The 21,230-nt window shown below is 40.4% G+C and overlaps 1 protein-coding gene across 3 annotated transcripts in view; it reads left to right on the top strand.

Annotated features, from left to right (window-relative positions):
• The first annotated feature begins 325 nt into the window (after positions 1 to 325).
• LOC127787412 (dol-P-Man:Man(7)GlcNAc(2)-PP-Dol alpha-1,6-mannosyltransferase) overlaps positions 326 to 21,230 on the top strand; it is a 53,627-nt gene continuing 32,722 nt past the window's right edge. For 2 of the 3 annotated variants that reach the window (XR_008020154.1, XM_052315450.1), the window contains exons 1-4: positions 326 to 473; positions 573 to 658; positions 1,441 to 1,482; positions 1,593 to 1,638. Coding sequence is in view for 2 of the 3 variants with exons in the window: in XM_052315450.1 (XP_052171410.1) it covers positions 437 to 473; positions 573 to 658; positions 1,441 to 1,482; positions 1,593 to 1,638 (211 nt within the window). In the remaining variant the exon portion in view is untranslated. Of the gene's footprint in view, positions 474 to 572; positions 659 to 1,045; positions 1,128 to 1,440; positions 1,483 to 1,592; positions 1,639 to 21,230 lie in introns of all 3 variants that reach the window. The other variant, XM_052315451.1, reaches the window with a different exon arrangement.

The raw sequence follows: 21,230 nt of genomic DNA, 5'->3' as shown, positions 1-21,230 counted from the left end.
TAATATTTATTTTTTTGTAAAATTCTTAAAAAGAATTTTTATATGTTAAAATTATCTTATTTATAATTTGTTCAAGACTTTTGATTAAGGAAAAATATATATTTTTAATTTAAAAACATATTTTTAATTTTTATTTTTTTAATCTTTTAATAAATATTTACTTAAAATGATCATCCTTGCACGAGCCTCAATATTTATGCTGTCAATTATGTGAAAAGGGATAAATCACATACGAAGATTTTGCACGAGCCTCAATATTCATGCCGTCAATTATGTGAAGAGGGATAAATACAAACGAAGATTTTATCCTTATACAGATAAAAAAAATCAAGCGACCTATGCCTGCGGGCAACTTTTACTTACTTGAAATGAGACGGGAAGCATTAGACGACCGAACAGCAGCAAACACTGGATAGTGTCTCTCGCTCCGCCTGCTATGGCTCGCCAATCTTCAAAATTTCTGGAGCTTTACGGTAAAATTGTACAATCCACATTCGAATTGCATATCGTGGACCGATGTGTATAGATGGATATGTAATTGGTACGATGATGAGTTTGGAATGGCCTTTTAGGTTATGATTTGCTTCTCGGTTCGATTGCCGCGTTTTACGTGTTCATGATTCCCTTCACCAAGGTTGAAGAGAGCTTCAACGTTCAGGTGATTCTGATTTTGTCCTTTGTAGTACAAAATGCTGTGCGACTGAGCTTGTTGCTGTAAATCGTTTGTCTTTTCTTTAATTTCCCCCGTTTCTCGGCGACCGAACGGAACTAGCATCTGTGTTCAGATTTTTTATTCAAGTTTCCGGGGGCATAAAAGTGCTATTGAACTGACCTTACTCCCGCACATATTGGTTCTTCTTTCGTTGCTCGCGCTTTTATTTTATCCGCAAGCACAAGAGAGATAAAAACTGAAATTGAATATTGATTTTCCTGTTCAAGTTCCCAGAGAAAGATGAAAACTCTATGGAACTGACCTTATACTATTAAATTTTTGTTTTCCTTGAATTTTCGGTTTTCTTGACAACGGAACATAACCTCTGTGTAGATTGAACTATTGAAGAATTTCAATTTTGGATAGCATTCAAATCCACAGAGAAACAGAAAGCTTCAAAGAATAGACTTTTCCAGTAAATCTTTCTTTCTTCTTTTTTTTTTTTTTAAATTTTTGCCTTCAACTTTCCTTAGATGTCTTGGCAACTAAATGGAGGGACTATATCTTGTTACATTTTAGATCGAGAATCTGATCTTGGATTTCTTATCAAGTCTCCTGAAAAACCAAATGTGCACTGAGCTGAGCCTTTTCCTTTCTTCTCGTAGTTTTGTTTACCTTTCCGTTCTCAGCAATCAATCAGAGGGTATAACAATTAAAGCTGCTACCACATGTGATTGAATAATCTGATATCCGATTTTGAAACTAAAACTATCTCTTTCTGGTTTCAGGCAATGCATGATATTTTATATCATCGACATCATTTAGAGAATGTAAGTTTTTATTCTGCCAAATATTGTCTACCACTTTGAATTGGATTAGAAATGATTTTGGGTGAACCTAAATCTAACTTTCTAGTTTTGTTGTTTGTTCACAATATTAGTATGATCATTTCGAGTTCCCTGGAGTTGTTCCTCGCTCATTCATTGGTAAATTTCTGCCTTTTTTGTTTATGCTCAGTTTGTCTATCTCCTCAAAAGTATGCTCTACCTACATACAGATGCATATCCTTGTTTTATGATGCTTTATTTAGTTTTTTAAGGGCGGCAGTCTAAAATAAAAATTGCATGCTTGTCCATCGCATTTAGTATACATGACAACAGTGTGGTGTATCTTAAAATTGGACAAAAACAAAACTCTATGAGATCTAGTGATTCTAATTCAATGGCCGCGACAAGCTGCCTTTAGGATGTATTATGGTCACTGCAGTTGGTAGAGTATCTATGCCGATATGCCTTTGTTGCAATTTCTTGAACTTAGGATCATTGACAGGCTCCAGGAGCTTGAAAAAGACTAGATCCTGCTTATAGGCATTGGACCCTTTTTCCAAAAGGAATTTGACTTATCAAACAAAACTTAAAAGAGCGTGTGAGTCTGTATTTGTTTGCTTGTGAAATTTTATGCCATGTAATCATGATTGGGCTTTTATTAAATTCAAATGCAACTGACAAATCCATTTTATCTTTAGACTTTTTTGTGACTATTTAAGACTGACGTGTCAAGTCTCTGGGAAGAGACTTGAAGTTACCGTGAATTAGAAGTCTCGCGAGAGAGAGAGAAGAATTTGGAGGGAAAAGGAAGAGAGAGAGAGAGAGAAAGAATGAATTAAGAGGGAAAGAGATTATCATTCAAACTGGATAACTCCCATCCTCCAATACATGGCCTTATATAGGCCTTTCCCATGGAATATGATCATCACCGTGAGGCACGTCTACAACTACTTACATGCAAGTGGCCATCCACTTTTATTACAAAAATTTCAATAATACCCTCGGGTCCTAACATTTTTCCACCCCTAGAAACAATTCTTGTCCCCAAGAATCTAAAGCAGCCCTGTAGCTTGTGGGAACTGATTGAGTAACTCAGGTAGGTACTCCCATGTAGTGTGGTTGGGGTCCTTCTTTGTCCATCTGACCAGCACTTGGGTTAAGGGCACCGAGCCTTGATATATCACCCTTCTATCCAGAATAGCTTGAGGTTCCACTACTCCTTCCTCTTCATTCACCTAGGGTAGGTTTAGGTTGATAGTAGCATGGGACTCAATGGACTTCTTTAGGAGAGACACGTGGAACACCGGGTGCATGTTGACTCCTTCAGGTAATCTCAGTTTGTAGGCCACCTTCCCAACCTTTGACTCCACCTCATAGGGCTCGAAGTATTTGGGGCTTAGTTTAGATGAAGGTATGGTTGTAAAAGATTGTTGTAAGAACCTTTTCAACCTTAAGAAAACCTGATCCCCCACCTCAAAGGACCGATCATTCCTTCTCCAATCAGTGTCCTGCTTCATCCGATTCTGAGCTATGCTCAGTTCCTTCTTGAGTATCCTCAGAACTTCTTGCTTCTACTGGAGATACTGTTCCATTGTGGCCATGGTTGCTATGGCACTAGATAGGGCTGAAATCAAAGGGGGCTTGTAACCAAATATTGCTTCGAAAGAGCTCCTGTATGACACTCCTTGTATTTTGAGGGCACAAAGCTGTCAGGACCCTAGGATGTATAAGAGCTTACGGTAGGGTTGAGTATAACAGATTATTCCTTAGGGGTTGTAGTTAATTATGTTGTGTTGTTATGGAAGTTATCTTGTAATCTGTTGAGTTGTTAGGATGGTTATTTTGTGTTTTCTGTTAAGCTATTGTAGTAGCTATATAAAGCTACTAGGCTATTGTAGTGGGGATTATCTAGAAATATCAATTGAATTCCTCTGTTTCCCCCCCCCCTTCTCTCTCTCTCTCGATCTGTCTGTTCCTTCCCCAGCTCCTCTTCCTCTCATTCTCCCTCTACTCTCCCTCTCGATCTCCCTATTTCTTCCGCCTCTTTCTGTTTTCCTCTCTCTTTCTCAAATTCTGCCCTAATCCTTCCTAAAATTGGCTGTAATTCTTTGCTGGAACCCTAGGGTCATGACAAAGGGCTTCAAGAAACACATAACTGTTGCCTCAAATGCATAGGTTTGACAAGAAGGGAAACGCGGGTGCCAACGCAGCTGGATGATCGGAGTTGATTATAAATATCATCTTTGAGATTGTAGGGATCATTTCTGAGTGTGACTTTGGGGGGCAGAGGGACACTGATGCAAAACCAACAAAAACAAGAACACAAACAAAGAACCCAATAGAGAAATCTCAAATCAATTATCAAGGCCACCTCAATTAATACGCCCCAAAGGGTTTATATAAACCATTAATCCTACCCTAACTAGAATTCTAAACAATGGAAACAGTATAAAAAAATTAACTAGGGAACAAATAAACAAAATATGCTAAACCAGTTTATATTTCCACCTAGAATGCTCTCTCCCAAAATATTTACTTCTATGCCCTCAATCAAACACTACATGGAACATTGCATGGTGGAGTGGAGCACTTAGATGGAGAGTTCTATTGGCCGAGAAAAGGAAGCTTTGTGCATTTCTTAGTGGCGATCTCCCTAGTGCTTCTTCCTTCCATTGCGCCTGCCTTCATTGCAGATTTTTTCTTCCGTTGCTGAGGCTTCCTTCTTCCATCAGTGAGTGATCTCGGAAGCCTTTGACAGTATGACAGAGACATCCCCCTCCTTCTTCTAGCATAATCGGAGATCTAAATCTGGTAGACTCTACTCCTATAGCTTCCGAATTGCCAACTCTTCATCAATCCTACCGATTAGATGGTAGGAATTATCTTCAATGGGCTCAACTGGTCAGAACTCTCCTCAAGGGGCGAAGCAAAGGAAGTCACTTGACAGCAGATCCACCAAAAGAAGAAGACCCATCTTTCATAGCATGGGATGTGGAAGACTCAAGAATTCTGTCATGGCTGTGGAGTACAATGCAGCTAGACATAAGTAGGAACTATATGTTCCTAAACACAGCCAAGGAAGTATGGGAAACCGTTCAACAAACCTTCTCCAAGGTTAGAGATGCATCAGTGATCTTTGAGGTAAAAACAAAGATCAACTCCACTAAACAAGGGCTGCTAACAGTGACCGAATACTACAACCAAATGAGGGGCTTATGGCTGGAACTCGATCAGTATCAAGCAATTAAAATGGTGTGCAAAATAGATGCTGCTGCCCTTCATCAGATTGTGGAGAGAGATCGAATTGTAGAGTTCCTAGCCGGCTTGAATCAAGAGTTTGATCAAGTTCGGGTACAAGTCCTAGGTAAGGACAAACTTCCTAGCCTAAATGAGGTTTTTGCCATCGTTCGAAGTGAGGAGAATAGAAGAAGTGCAATGCTTACTGATTATAGTCCTGAAGGATCAGCCCTCTTTATCAAAAACAAAGAGGGAGATGGGATGAGGTTTGGGAGATCAGTCACCCAAACAAGGAATACAAGTCGAGAAGGACAATGGTGTACTCATTGCAAGAAGCCCCGGCATACCAGGGAAACTTGTTTTAAATTACATGGAAAGGAAGCTGTGTTGAAGAAGATTGGAGGATTCAAGAATATGAGATCTCAAAGTTATCTCTCAAGTAAGGATCCAGAAGAAAAGGGTGGAAAAGAAGAGCCAACAGAGGCTGATCTAAAGTTGTTAAATACTGAAGAACTCAGCAAACTAAAAGCCTTCCTAAGAACTTTCCAAGATGGAACTTCATGCTCCACTGATCAGCAAGGTATATCTCTATCCAGTTGTTCTTTTTCAGCTTCGAAAATTGATAGGGATAACATGTGGATCCTTGATTCGGGAGCCACGGATCACATGACACCTAATCCCAATTTTTTTGAGACCTATGAGCCCCTTACCACTACCAAACAAATCACCATTGCAAATGGTGTATCAATCCCTATTACCGGAACAGGAACCATTCACATCAGCCCTTCTTTAACCCTTAGTCATGCTCTTTGTGTCCCAAATTTGACTACCAATCTGATTTCTATTCATCAATTAACCAAAGATCTAAACTGCTATGCTGTTTTTTCTTCTCATTTGTGCAAGTTTCAGGCCAAGGACACGGGGAAGATGATTGGTGTGGCTAAAGAGTATAATGGGTTGTACATTTTGCAAGGGGAGAATCCTAACACAAAAAGAAGAAGGCTTGGGATGGCATATTCCACTGAAACCTCTACTGATTTCTCCTCAATTTGGCTCCACCATCTTAGATTAGGCCATCCTCCTTTCATTTTATTAAAGAACATGTTCCCTAGTTTGTTTAGAAACCTAGAGCCTAGTGATTTTCAATGTGATGTGTGTGTTATGGCAAAGCACCACCGAGTGCCTTACCCTATCAGCAATAAATTATCTTCTAAACCATTCTTCTTAGTCCATTCGGATGTTTGGGGACCATCTAAAATTTCAAACTGTTCGGGAGCTAGGTGGTTCATCACCTTCATTGATGATTGCACTAGAATGTGTTGGGTGTACCTTTTAAAAGACAAATCTGCCATTGGATCTACTTTACAACACTTCTACAAAATGATTCTCACTCAATTTGGCACATCTATTCAACAATTCCGGACTGATAATGCAAAAGATTATTTTAACAATCCCTTGCATCTATTTTTCCAAAAAGAAGGCATTATTCATGAATCATCTTGTGTGGACACCCCCCAACAAAATGGAGTGGCCGAGAGAAGGATGAGACACCTTCTCAATGTCACCCGCACGCTTCTTCACCATCATAAAGTTCCAAAACAGTTTTGGGGGGAGGCTGTGCTAACAGCAACTTATGTGATAAATAGAGTGCCATCTAGGGTCCTAAAACATCAAAGTCCTCTCCAAAAATTAGCCTCCTTCTATCCTGATTTTTCTTTGCATTCTCAACTGCCACTTAAAGTCTTCGGGTGTGTGTGTTTTGTTCACATTCCTAAAAACCACCGAGACAAGTTTGACCCAAGGGCTCATAGGTGTGTCTTCCTAGGCTATTCTCTTATTCAAAAGGGCTACAAATGCTACTATCCTACCCTAAGGAAGTTCTATGTGTCTAAGGATGTTACATTCTATGAAAATGAGTCATACTTTGCCCCTCTTCAAACTAGCAGTCAAGGGGAGCCTAATTTCGGCGAAAATCCAGCCTTTGAAACTTCTGTTCCCTTGGTAGAAACTAGTCCTTTGGAACTTCATTGCCCATCCATCATGAACCAGCCTCTATTCCCAATGTCTAGCAGTGACCATCAACCAGCCCATGTCATTTCCCAGCCATCTACAATTTGGTACAAGGGTTCTCCATTTGTTTACAAAAGACGACAACACATCTCTACTCAACAGCCTATCCAATCATCAGTCCCTTGTCCAGCCCTGGAACCTACATCAAGTGAAGATGATGCTCCAGCAGAGTGCAGTCCATGTCCCGAACCTACCGACCTTGATCTTCCTATTGCTCTCCGGAAGGGAATTAGATCCTGTACTCAACATCCCATGTCCAATTATTTATCCTATCATCGCCTATCATCTAGCCACCGAGGATTTCTCTCTTCATTGGATGCTATTGTTATCCCAACATCAGTCGAAGAAGCTCTAAAGAACCCTAAGTGGAAAGAAGCTATGCTCGAGGAGATGAGGGCACTTAACAAAAATCATACTTGGGATCTCGTGGCCAAACCCGAAGGTGTTAAGCTGGTTGGCATCCGGTGGATATTTAATGTGAAATTCAAAGCTGATGGTACTCTTGACCGGTACAAGGCAAGGTTAGTTGCCAAGGGCTACACCCAATCCTATGGCATTGATTATCTTGAAACTTTTGCCCCAGTAGCAAAGATGACTTCTGTTCGGGTTCTTATTTCATTGGCAGCAATACATGGGTGGCAACTCCAGCAATTTGATGTAAAAAATGCATTCTTGCATGGGGATTTAGAGGAGGAGATATATATGGAACTACCTCCTGGTTTTTACCAGGAAGGGGGAGGAAAAGTATGTAGACTTAAAAAGGCTCTCTATGGGCTAAAGCAATCTCCACGTGCGTGGTTCGGCCGGTTTTCTAAAGCTATGCTATCTATGGGATATCATCAAAGCAGGGGGGATCATACTCTCTTTATCAAGCATCATGGTGATCTGATGACAGCTTTACTTGTATATGTGGATGATATTGTGGTTACTGGTAATGATACTGCTGAATAGGTAATCTTAAAGCAGAACTTGGCTAAAGAATTTGAAATTAAAGAACTTGGGGTGCTGAAATACTTCTTGGGCATTGAGGTTGCATACTCAAAAGATGGCATATTCTTGTCACAAAGAAAGTATGTTATGGACTTACTTATAGAAACAGGGCTTCTAGGAGGAAAAGATGGCATATTCTTGTCACAAAGAAAGTATGTTATGGACTTACTTATAGAAACAGGGCTTCTAGGAGGAAAAGTGTAACGCCCCACTTTTCCAAATACAAAACAACGTGAAATATAGGAAGATATTACCTATGGGCGTTATGGAAACCCTTATCAACGGAAGCATTGGATCGAACTTGCAAGCTTAATCAAAGCTAAATAAAGGGGTTTCCACTATATTTCCTTTATATGTACAAGAAATGCATATACAACTCACAATAAATACAAAAGATGGAACTCACTGCTTAAAGTTACAACTGCAACACACGCCCAAACTAGCGAATAACCCTTATCATGGAAGCCTCCCTATATAACATTCAAAGTGCATCAATTGAGATATTACCCATGCTCGTATATCAAAGCTACATCCATCGGTCACTCACACGCTTATTACGAGCTCGAGCATCCTTATTACAATACACTACTCGGATTACATAGGTACAAAATGAAATATAAACTCAGACCTAGCCAAGCGTCACGTCCTTGCCCATGTTCGAATAGGAGTCTGCAACACCTGATACTTTGACAAAGCTGGGACGTTGAATGTCCCAGGGGTATGAAACACCCAAGTTAGATAATAACATCTAAGTGAGATAGTTTCAAGAAAGAAGTAGATCATGTATGAAATGCAAGTATGCAAAGTGAAACCCCCTTTGTGGAAGCCATGCCAGGGTGTTGCAATCACCCCCGCGCACGCCATGCTCACCTCAAACACGCATATGTGACTCTGCGAGTCACTCATGGCGGCCACTAGCTTGCCACTCAGCATTGTTTCTAACGGAGATCCAAGGTTTACCTCTCGGTTTTGGAGAAGTTTGCAAGAACGACTGGGAACACGTTTGCAGATGAGTACTGCATATCATCCACAAACAGATGGTCAATCGGAACGAACCATCCAAACCTTGGAAGACATGCTGAGAGCGTGTGTAATTGACTTCTTAAAAGGATGGGAAGAACACTTGCCTTTAATTGAGTTCGCATATAATAATAGTTTCCATAACAATATCGGAATGGCTCCCTACGAAGCTCTTTACGGTCGAAAGTGTAGAACTCCTCTGTGCTGGACGGAAGTTGGGGAAGGGCGAATAACAGGACCCGAAATTGTGCAGCAGACAAATGAGAAAATTAAGATAATCAGAGAACGGATCAGAATGGCTCAAAGTAGACAAAAGTCTTATGCGGACAATCGAAGAAGAGACTTGGAATTTCAACCAGGTGATAAGGTATACTTGAAGGCCATACCTTCTCAAGTAATATCCCGAGGAAAGAAGAAAGGGAAGTTGAGTCCTAGATACATTGGGCCATATGAGATCTTGGAGCGAGTTGGAGTGGTAGCTTACCGTTTGGCGTTACCTCCGATAATGTCCAACATACATAATGTTTTCCATGTTTCTCGACTTCGGAAGCACGAGCCTGACCCTACATAGAAGATTCCTGTGGAAGTTATCGAGCTACAAGAAGATTTAACGTATCCCGAAGAGCCAGTTGAGATTTTGGATACTAAAGAACAAGTGCTAAGGAATAAGACGATACCGCTGGTAAAAGTCTTGTTTAGACACCACAACGTTGAGGAAGCCACCTGGGAAAGGGAAGAAGAAATTCGACGAAATTATCCAAACCTCTTTGATTTTATGGAGACTTAAAGAAATTTCGGGAACGAAATTTATTTTAAGGGGGGGAGAATGTAATATCCCAAAAAATCTAATGAGGAGTTGGATATGATGTAAGACAAAAAGAAAAGATGTAGTGAAATGTGCTTAAATGGAAGCTTTGGATTGGTATGCAAATAAAAATGACTTTGAGGGCTTAAGTGCAAAATGAATGTCATAATGAAAGCTTATTTGAAAAGCTTGAGTTGGCAAATTTTCGTTGGGAGACTTGTTGACTTAATAAAGACTTATTAAAGATAAGATAAGATGATGTCTTAATTCAAAAGAAAGTGTAGTTGGAAGCTTGCCATTGGCTTGCAAAAAGATAAGATAAGATGATGTCTTAATAAAGTGTAGTTGGAGGCTTGCCATTGGCTTGCAAAAAGATAGGGATAAGGTTGATGGAATAAGTGGGCACGTAAGGGCAAATGGAAGAAATGGATTGGGAGAGGGAAAAGCTTCTAAGAGAAGCTTGGAATCAAGGTAAGTTTTTCAAACATGGTAATCATAGTTAGGAAGAAAATGAGCCAACAAGTACTTGGAGTTAAAAGGCTATAAAAGGGGGCTGGAGAGGAGTAGACAACGTAGAAGAAATAGAAGAGAAAAAGCAAGAGAAGAAGAAACCAAAGAAGAAGGCAAAGAAAAGTCAAACAGGAGACCAGATTAGAAATCACCAAAAACGGGGAAGAATCTTAAAAGGTAAGTCACTTTTCTTTCTGTAGGATTGTAGTACACTGAAAGGGGAGTCCGTAGGTTCAAACGGAAGTCGAATCGGAGTTAAAACGAAGGAGTTATGGCCGTTTTAAGCAACGAAAAACAATTCCGTAAGAACCAGGGGCTCGGCGCGTGAGACACACGCGCCTGCCGCAGCTGCGCGTGGGGGCGCGTGGGCACCCTTATGGGGGCGCGTGCCTAGTCCTTTTGTTCTGAAATTTTTATGGTTTATTCCTTAAATGATTGTCTATAATCCTATGTAAAAATATTTTAGTTTGGTGACACGTACTGTATATAACTGCAGCTAAAAAGGGCTAAATTTCGTTAAATCGAAGGGCTAATAGGAAATACAGCAACTGTGAGTAGTTCTCTGCATCTTTTGCTCTTCATATTGATCATCCTTTGATTCATATGTGTTATATATGGACATGATCACTTACTTCTTTTGTTTGGCATGAAATTTCGCTTATTTCATCATATCACGGCATGTGGTTGTTTGTGGCAAGTTAGTGGCCGCCATGAGTGACTCGCGGAGTCACATATGCGTGTTGAGATGAGCATGGCGTGCGCGGGGGTGATTGCAACACCCTGGCATGGCTTCCAGAAAGGGGGTTTCATTTTTGCATACCTGCATTTTCATACATGAGCTATTTATTTCTTGAGAACATCTCACTTAGATGCCAATATCTAACTTGGGTTGATGCCCCTGGAACGTTCTGCGTTCCAGGTATGTTTGGTGTGCCAGGGACTAAGGAAGCAAGCGAGGCACACGGGAAAGAATCCTAGTTTTAGCTTCTCAGATGGCATACTACGGTTCGCCAACAGAGTTTATGTACCTAGGGTACGAGAATTGAGGCAAACCATACTGGACGAAGCTCATAGAGCCAAATATACTATTCATCCTGGCGCCACAAAAATGTACAGGGAATTGAAGGGTGTGTATTGGTGGCCGGGAATGAAAAAGGATGTGGCACGACAAGTGGCTTGGTGTGATACCTGTCAAAGAATTAAAATTGAGCACCAAAGACCAGCTGAAAAGCTGCAACCTTTGGAAATTCCTGAGTGGAAGTGGGAGCATATTACTATGGACTTCGTAACAGGATTGCCTAAAGGACCCTCGGGGAATGATGCGATTTGGGTGATTGTGGATAGATTGACAAAGTCTGCTCATTTCTTGTCAATGAAGACAGGACAGCCGGTTAGTAAACTAGCTCAACTATACATAAAGGAAATTGTCAGACTACATGGGGTATTAGAGCAGGTTTATCATGGTTTTAGATAAGGTATGATTTGATTAATATTGAGGTTTTTGGTGTGTAACAGGATATGGATCCTAATGACATGCGCCAGAGGGCTATCATGGGATGGTGGACTGCAGTACTACAAGGACAGGTCATGGAGCCGGCTAGTGCTTTAGGAACCTTTCTTGACTTAGTTGTTCTAGTTTTACAGTGGTACAAACTGTAACGCCCCACTTTTCCAAATATACAATAATTTGAAATATAAGAAATCATCACCTACGGGCGTTATGGAAACCCTTTCCAACGGAAGCAGTGGATCGAACCTGCAAGTTTAACCAAAGCTAAATAAAGTGGGTTTCCACTAGATTTCATTTCCAAGTACAAGAAACATAAAAGACTCTCAATACTCCAAAAACACAACTTATTACTGTAGTACAACTGTAGGGCACCTTTTTATTACAAACCCGAGTACCTTAGTTGCTATTCACAATACAAAACTTGGTTACAAAGGTACATAATGAAATAAACCAAAAGCTAGCCAAGCACCACCTTTTCGCTCTTGCCCGAATCAGAATCCGGAACCTGAATCACCTGGCACATCTAACACACCTGGGACGTTGAATATCCCAGGGGTATGAAACACCCAAGTTAGATAATTATATCTAAGTGAGATGGTTTCAAGAAAGAAGTAGATCATGTATGAAATGCAAGTATGCAAAGTGAAAGCCCCTTTGTGGAAGCCATGCCAGGGTGTTGCAATCACCCCCGCGCACGCCATGCTCACCTCAAACACGCATATGTGACTCCGCGAGTCACTCATGGCGGCCACTAACTTGTCACAAACAACCACATGCCATGAAGTGATGAAACAAGTAAAGTATCATGCTAATCAAAGAGAGCAAGTGAGTATGTTCACATTCAACACAATGATTCAAGTAATGATCAATATGAAGCACAAAGAATGCAAGAAACCACTCACCTCGATCATTTCCCCTCGATAGCACGGTTTACAGCCCGGTTTCGTGCACTAGGGGCTATTTCTACAGAAATCACGTATTTAAGTATAGGTGTCAAAAGGGCCGGCCCGGCCCGGCCCGGTCCGGCCCGAGTCGGCCCACGGGCTTTTTAAACGGGCCGGGCCGGCCCTTTTACTAAAAGGGCCGGGCCGGGCCCGAGCCCTTTTATCATTGATAGGGCCCGGCCCGGCCCACGGCCCCCCTACAAAGGGGCTGGGCCGGGCCGGGCCGGGCCAGCCCGTGGGCTAGAGGGCCGGGCCGGGCCCTTAGCCCACGGGCCTAACGGGCCGGGCCCGGTGGGCCCGGCCCTTTTTTTCTTTTTTTTTTAAATAATTTTTTTAAAAATAATACACATAATATATACATATATAAAAATTAATTTGTTTCTTTTTAAAATATTTTCTATCTTAATTCTTAAGTTTTAAATATTATTTCATTAATTTATATTCCTTATAATTTTTTTTGTGAATTGATATGAAAAATAATGTACATATCAAAAGGAGAATGTTTATTTATAATTTAAATATATAAAAAATTTAACTTAAAAATTTTAAATAAATTAATTGATGGTTATTATTTATATATATTGCGAAATTAAATTTTTTAATATCCAATATCAATAATTACTAAATAATAACAAAATTAAAAAAAAAATGAGTAAGGGCCTTACTGGCCCATAAGGGCCTCATGGGCCCGGCCCATAAGGGCCCAACGGGCCACGGGCCGGGCCGGGCCGGGCCCTTAAACGGGCCGGGCCGGGCCGGGCCGTGGGCCCAATTTCTTTGGCCCAGCCCGGCCCCCCAATGGGGGCCGGGCCAGGCCCGGCCCGTATGAACAGTAACGGGCCGGGCCAAAGCCCGGCCCGTCACGGGCTGGGCCGGGCGGCCCGCGGGCCGCCCGGCCCTTTTGACACCTCTATATTTAAGTGAATCGAACCTTAAATATTCTTATACAGGGTTCTAGGTAATTAAAATAGGAGAACAACGGTGAAAATTTCAGGCTAAACGGAGGTCGGATGCGCCCTCACGGGACCCCAGAAGGGTGGCCACGCGCTACCCCTTCTCTACTTTGCAACCCAAAATTAAAACGGCCATAACTCCTTCATTTTAACTCCGATTTGACTTCCGTTTGAACCTACGAACTCTCCTTTCAGTGTACTACGACCCTACAGAAAGAAAAGTGACTTACCTTTTAGCTTTCTTTTCCCTTTTTGGTGATTTCCAATCTGGTCTCCCACTTGGCTTCTCTTGCCTTCTTCTTTGGTTTCTTCTTCTCTTGCTTTTCCTCTTCTATTTTTCCTTCTACGTGGTCCAACTCTCCACCCCTTTTTATAGTCCTTTTACCTCCAAGCTTCAAGATCACATTTGGTTATTTTCTATCCTAGCCATGATTACTATCTTTGAAAAAACTCACGTTGATTCCATTCTTCTCTTAGAAGCTTTTTCTCTCCCAATCCACTCCTTCCATTTGCCCCTTACGTGACCCTTTATTCAACCCATCTTATCCTTATCTTTTAGCAAGCCAATAACATGCTTCCAACTCCATTTACTTTTGAATTAAGAAATAAAGGTAATCATGGTTTAAGACTTTTGAATACAATTACCCAATACAATCTTTCCACCTCAAGGCTTCTCCCACAAGCCTTTATTATGACCATAAGTCTTCCAATGAAAGTTTACCAATTCAAAGCTTTCCTAACAAGCTTTTATCATGACATTCATTTGGAGACGTTATCCTTTACCAACTCAAGGCTTTTCAAACAAGCCTTTACTTCCTTCCAATCAAATCTCCCATTCACGTGACTTCCATGATAAGAACACCCAAAGACCCTTATCTCTTCTCTTCCAAGCCACTCATAGTCTTCCAACTCATGCCACTTAAGACTTTTGGGGTAAGAATCAATCATTACTTCCTTTGGATAATTTTATCTTCCTATTCAAGCTTCTCCTTTCTTCCAATCTTAAACTTCCAAATACTCTCTCACGTGGCTTTAGGATAAGCTCTATCATTCTCTTCTTTTGCAAGCTAATACAAGACTTCCAAACAAAGTCTTCCAAGTCAAGTCTTCCAAGACTTTTGGTGTAAGATTAATTATTACACCCATAAGACTTTAAGACTTTAGGAAAATTCTCAACCAATTCCATTTCTCCAAGACATGGCTTCTAGGATAGGGATTCATCATTGCTAATATTCTCATTCGTTGGAGAAAGTTACTTCTTTTACAAATCATGATATTTGCTTTTGGGTCCTAAAACCATTCCCATTCACACTTAAATTCAAAACTTCCATTTAAAACACTTTATTGCATCATCCAACCTTTATATTAAATTTTGGGGTATTACATCCTCCCCCCCTTAAAATAAATTTCGTCCCCGAAATTTTTCTTCATAACTCACTCAGAATCTATTCTCGAAGGAAATCCCTTCCCAAAGAAATATCATTTTACTCCTCAAAACTCACTTCGAGGTCGATGCTTTATTTGACTTGGCTGCCTCGATCAATATGGTTTGCCTTACGTGGTTTGTTAGAATCCTGTGTGATGACTATTTTGCAGGAACTTGATAAATCTAGAATCTGGAGTATTCTAGGAATTTTGGAATTCGGGACCTATGATTACGGACTTGAGGTAAGTCTAGTAATTCTTATATCAATCTTGAGGATATTTGAGTGATGATAACCTAGGATTGACAGTCAAATAGACTCGCGAAGAATTCTAGAAATCCTATGGTTCTTGGGCTACGATTCACTAGTTGATTGTGGATAGTTGGAGACCATTTGGGAAACTAACTAAACGTTTGATTCACGGTTCGTTGGAAATGCTTTGCAGGTATCTGATGGCTTCAAAATTTTAAGGACTTTAAATAGCAAGTGCTCGGGAAATTGTTTGGATTGAGGTTACGAACCTAATAAAGGTTTGGTAAGTACCTAGTTTGTGAAAATCCTAATACATAGTGCGGATATGGATATTTAACAACACCAGCTGGATACCTTTTGGGCTGAATGTTGGCAAAGAACTCCCAAGTTAAGCGTGCTTGACCTGGGGTAATCCAGGGATGGGTGACCTCCCTGGGAAGTTCGTATAGGTCCATCAGGGTAAGTTGTTCCGGTCCTTCCTATCGCTCGAACGGGATGTTACAAATGGTATCAGAGCCGACCCCCGAGCCTCTGAGCACGGTGGTGGGGCAAACCTCAACGAGGAAGCTGAGTCCCTGAGGGGGGTGCGTGTAGGCACCTTAGGCAAATCCCACATCGGCCATGCATCGGGGGGAGATCTGAGACCGGTTGTAAGGTCGCATGACGGGGACGTCATGTGTTCAAAGGGGGAGAATGTAATACCCCAAGAGCCCAGAGAAGTTAGTATATATCGAGGATAGTGTAAGAAAGGAAACAACACCAGCTGGATGCCTTTTGGGCTGAATGTTGACAAAGAACTCCCAAGTTAAGCGTGCTTGACCTGGGGTAATCCAGGGATGGGTGACCTCCCTGGGAAGTTCGTGTAGGTCCATCAGGGTAAGTTGTTCCGGTCCTTCCTATCGCTCGAACGGGATGTTACAAATCTAATGAGGAGTTGGATATGATGTAAGACAAAAAAAGATGTAGTGAAATGTGCTTAAATGGAAGCTTTGGATTGGTATGCAAATAAAAATGACTTTGAGGACTTAAAGTGCAAAGTAAATGTCATGGTAAAAGCTTATTGGTAAAGTTTGATGTGGTAAACTCTTGTTGGAAGATCAATAGACATAATGAAAGCTTATTAAAGAAGCCTTGAGGTGGTGAGGTGTTATTGGATAATTGGTACGCAAAAGTCTTAAGCTATAATTACTTCTATCCTTAATTCTCAAGTAAAGAAAGTTGTAAGCATGCTATTGGGCCACTAAAAGTAAGGGATAAGAAGGGTTGAATAAGTGGGCATGCAAGGGGCAAGTGGAAGAAGGTGATTGGGAGAAGAAAAACTTATAAAGGAAGAAAGAATCAAAAGGAGTATTTTTCAAAGGTGGTAATTATGACAAGGAAGAAAATGCCAACCCAAAGGAGATAAGGTGCAACCATGATGGGGCTATAAAAAGGGGTAGGAGAGTGGTCCACGTAGAGAGAAATCAAAGGAAAGAAATCCAAAGAAGGAAGAACAAAAGGAAACCAAGAAGAGTGACCAGATTGGAAGATTGCTAAAAACGAGGAAAAAACCTAAAAGGTAAGCCACTTTTCTTTCCATAAGGTCGTAGTACATTGAAAGGGGAGTCCGTAGGTTCAAACGGAAGTCGAATCGGAGTTAAAATGAAGGAGTTATGGTCGTTTTAAACATCGAAGCAAAATTCCGTAAGAACCAGGGTTCTAGGTAATTAAAATAGGAGAACAACGGTGAAAATTTCAGGTTAAACGGAGGTCGGATGCGCCCTCACGGGGCCCCAGAAGGGTGGCCACGCGCTACCCCTTCTCTACTTTGCAACCCAAAATTAAAACGGCCATAACTCCTTCATTTTAACTCCGATTTGACTTCCGTTTGAACCTACGAACTCTCCTTTCAGTGTACTACGACCCTACAGAAAGAAAAGTGACTTACCTTTTAGCTTTCTTTTCCCTTTTTGGTGATTTCCAATCTGGTCTCCCACTTGGCTTCTCTTGCCTTCTTCTTTGGTTTCTTCTTCTCTTGCTTTTCCTCTTCTATTTTTCCTCCTACGTGGTCCATTTCTCCCCAGCCCCTTTTATAGCCTTTTAACTCCAAGCTCTTGGTGGCACTTATCTCCTTTGGTTGGCTTATTTTCTTCCTAGCCATGATTACCACCTTTGAAAAAACTCACCTTGATTCCATTCTTCTCTTAGAAGCTTTTTCTCTCCCAATCCACTCCTTCCATTTGCCCCTTGCGTGCCCACTTATTCCACCTACCTTATCCTTATCTTTTTGCAAGCCAATGGCAAGCTTCCAACTACATTTGCTTTTGAATTAAGAAATCATCTTATCTTATCTTAAGACTTTTGTGTACAACCGTCCAATACCATTTTGCCACCTTAAGGCTTCTTCAATAAGCCTTTATTATGTCAATAAATCTTCCAACGAGAGTTTACCAACTCAAGCTTTTCAAATAAGCTTTTATCATGACATTTACTTGGAGACGTTATCCTTTACCAACTCAAGGCTTCTCAAACAAGCCTTTACTTTCTTCCAATCAAATCTCCCATTCACGTGACTTCCATGATAAGAACACCCAAAGACCCTTATCTCTTCTCTTCCAAGCCACTCATAGTCTTCCAACTCATGCCACTTAAGACTTTTGGGGTAAGAATCAATCATTACTTCCTTTGAATAATTTTATCTTCCTATTCAAGCTTCTCCTTTCTTCCAATCTTAAACTTCCAAATACTCTCTCACGTGGCTTTAGGATAAGCTCTATCATTCTCTTCTTTTGCAAGCTAATACAAGACTTCCAAACAAAGTCTTCCAAGTCAAGTCTTCCAAGACTTTTGGTGTAAGATTAATTATTACACCCATAAGACTTTAAGACTTTAGGAAAATTCTCAACCAATTCCATTTCTCCAAGACATGGCTTCTAGGATAGGGATTCATCATTGCTAATATTCTCATTCGTTGGAGAAAGTTACTTCTTTTACAAATCATGATATTTGCTTTTGGGTCCTAAAACCATTCCCATTCACACTTAAATTCAAAACTTCCATTTAAAACACTTTATTGCATCATCCAACCTTTATATTAAATTTTGGGGTATTACATCCTCCCCCCCTTAAAATAAGATTCAGAGTATTTTTCGTGTAAATATAAAGTTTGATACTGAAAACATGGCTTCAATAGAAGAGACACATGTCACCATTTGAGTGGTAACACATGGAAGAAATGATGAACCCTAAATAATTAAGGTGACACATGGCATGCTATGATTTGATGGATAATTCTATAAATAGGCTTGAAATCTAACTTCCCAAGCCATCTCAAAATTGTGTGAGCCAAATCCAAGTTACGTTGATATTAATTTTAGAGAGAAATAAGGTCTTGATTGTGAGGAGGAAGTTCTGTAAAAAAAAGGAGAGGAAGTCGTTGGAAAATAAGAGAGAAAACGAAGAAGAGGCAAAGGCTTGACGGAAAACGGACAGCTGCAAATATCGGCTGTAACAGTCCACAAATCAGAGAGGTAAGTCTTATTTCTTTCCATCATCATGTAGAGGATTGAAATAGGAGTCCGTAGGTTCAAACAGAAGTTGATTCAGAGTTAAAATGAGAGAGATATGGCAAAAATACGAAAGGGTGTCGAATCTACCCCCAAGACGTGAAAATAGGCGCCACCTCTGTAACACCCGAGATTTTGTTTATTTCCTTCCTCGGTTCAAATATGTAATATCCAAGAACTTTCAATTGTGATATATACCGGGGATATTTAAGTTCAGATATATGAGGAAATGAGGCGTTTTCAAGGGATTGTGAAATTCATGATTATGGATTTCAAATAAAACTCCAATATAGCTTTGGATCATTTTGGGTGCAAACCATATTTAAATCAAAGTCTTCGCTAAGTCTTCTCTAAAGTCTTTGATAAGTCTTCTCCAAAGTGAGTCTTCTCCAAGTCTTTTTCAAGTCTTTGCTAAATCTTTTCAAAGTATTTTCTAAAGTCTTCTCCAAGTCTTAAGGTGGCTTACCTTGGAAGAAAGAGATTGGCTTACACTAGAAGCCTTATAATAGCTTACCTTGGAAGAAAGAGATTGGCTTACACTAGAAGCCTTAGAATGGCTTAGCTTGGAAGAAAGAAATTGGCTTGGAAAGGAAGAGATAAGGGCCATGATGGGTTCCTATCCTATAAGCCACGTGAAGGTAAGAATTGGAAGCTTGGATTGGAAGAGAATAGAAGCTTGCTTGAGAAGATTGGAAAATTCAAAGATTGTAATGATTATAGGACACATGGCATTATTTGAGTGGAAGCACATGGATAAGTCTAAGTCTTCTCCAAACCTTTACTTAACCTCTACTCAGGGTTGTAGGTAATTAAAATAGGAGAACAACGGTGAAAATTTCAGGCTAAACGGAGGCCGAATGCGCCCTCACGGGCCCCCAAAAGGTGGCCACGCGCTACCCCTTCTCTATTTTGCAACCCAAAATTAAAACGGCCATATCTTGCTCATTTTAACTCCGATTTGCTCTCCGTTTGAACCTACGAACTCCCCTTTCAATGTACTACGATCCTACAGAAAGAAAAGTGGCTTACCTTTTAGGTTTCTTCTTCGTTTTTGGCAACTTCCAATCTGGTCACTCTTCTTGGCTTCTTTTTTGTTCTTCCTCCTTTGGATTCTTTTCCCTTACTTTTCTTCTCTTAATTTTCCTCTACGTGGACCACTCTTCTACCCCTTTTATAGCCTCATCATCTTCAAGCTCATGGTTGCACCTTATCTCTTTTGGGTTGGCATTTTCTTCCTAGTTATTATTGCCATCTTTGAAAAAGACTCTCCTTTGATTTTTTCTTCCCTTGTAAGTCTTTTCTCTCCCAATCCCCTCCTTCCATTTGCCCCTTACATGCCCACTTATTCAACCCTCCTTATCCTTATTTTTAGTAGGCCAATAGCATGCTTCCAACTTCCTTTACTTGTGAATTAAGGATAAAGGTAATCATGGTTTAAGACTTTTGTGCACAAATCATCCAATAACACTTTACCACCTCAAGGCTTCTTCAATAAGCCTTCATTATGTCAATTAGTCTTCCAATGAAAGTTTACCAACTCATGCCACTTAAGACTTTTGGGGTAAGAATCATCATTACTTCCTTTGAATAATTTTATCTTCCTATTCAAGCTTCTCCTTTCTTCCAATCTTAAACTTCCAAATACTCTCTCACGTGGCTTTAGGATAAGCTCTATCATTCTCTTCTTTTGCAAGCTAATACAAGACTTCCAAACAAAGTCTTCCAAGTCAAGTCTTCCAAGACTTTTGGTGTAAGATTAATTATTACACCCATAAGACTTTAAGACTTTAGGAAAATTCTCAACCAATTCCATTTCTCCAAGACATGGCTTCTAGGATAGGGATTCATCATTGCTAATATTCTCATTCGTTGGAGAAAGTTACTTCTTTTACAAATCATGATATTTGCTTTTGGGTCCTAAAACCATTCCCATTTACACTTAAATTCACCATTTAAAACACTTTATTGCATCATCCAACCTTTATATTAAATTTTGGGGTATTACAAAAAGGATCTAGCATACTAGTGGATCCGAACCTAAAGTTGCAAGCAAATACCAAAGATGAGGTGATAGATAAAGGGAGGTTTCAACGTCTGGTGGGTAGGCTGATTTATCTCTCACATACTAGACCTGATATAACTTTTGCAGTGAGTCTTGTAAGTCAATTTATGCATAATCCCTCCTCGGAACATATGCAAGCAGTAAGGAGGATTTTGAATTATCTTAAAGCTACACCAGGAAAGGGAATCTTATTTACCCCAGCGGATATTTTAAAGATTCAAGGATATGTGGATGCTGACTATGGGGGGTCTCTAGTTGATAGGAGATCCACGACTGGGTATTGTGTCTTCCTAGGGGGTAATCTGGTATCTTGGAGAAGCAAGAAGCAAGGAGTTGTGGCAAGATCAAGTGCAGAAGCTGAGTTTCGAGCTATGGCTCTAGGAGTATGCGAACTTCTATGGTTGCAGATAGTACTAGAAGATCTAAAAA

This window comes from Diospyros lotus, chromosome 12, assembly GCF_014633365.1.
Source record: "Diospyros lotus cultivar Yz01 chromosome 12, ASM1463336v1, whole genome shotgun sequence".
NCBI classification, from domain to species: domain Eukaryota; kingdom Viridiplantae; phylum Streptophyta; class Magnoliopsida; order Ericales; family Ebenaceae; genus Diospyros; species Diospyros lotus.
The sequence above is the reverse complement of the archived record's forward strand: the minus strand, read 5'-3'. Positions and strand labels throughout refer to the sequence as shown.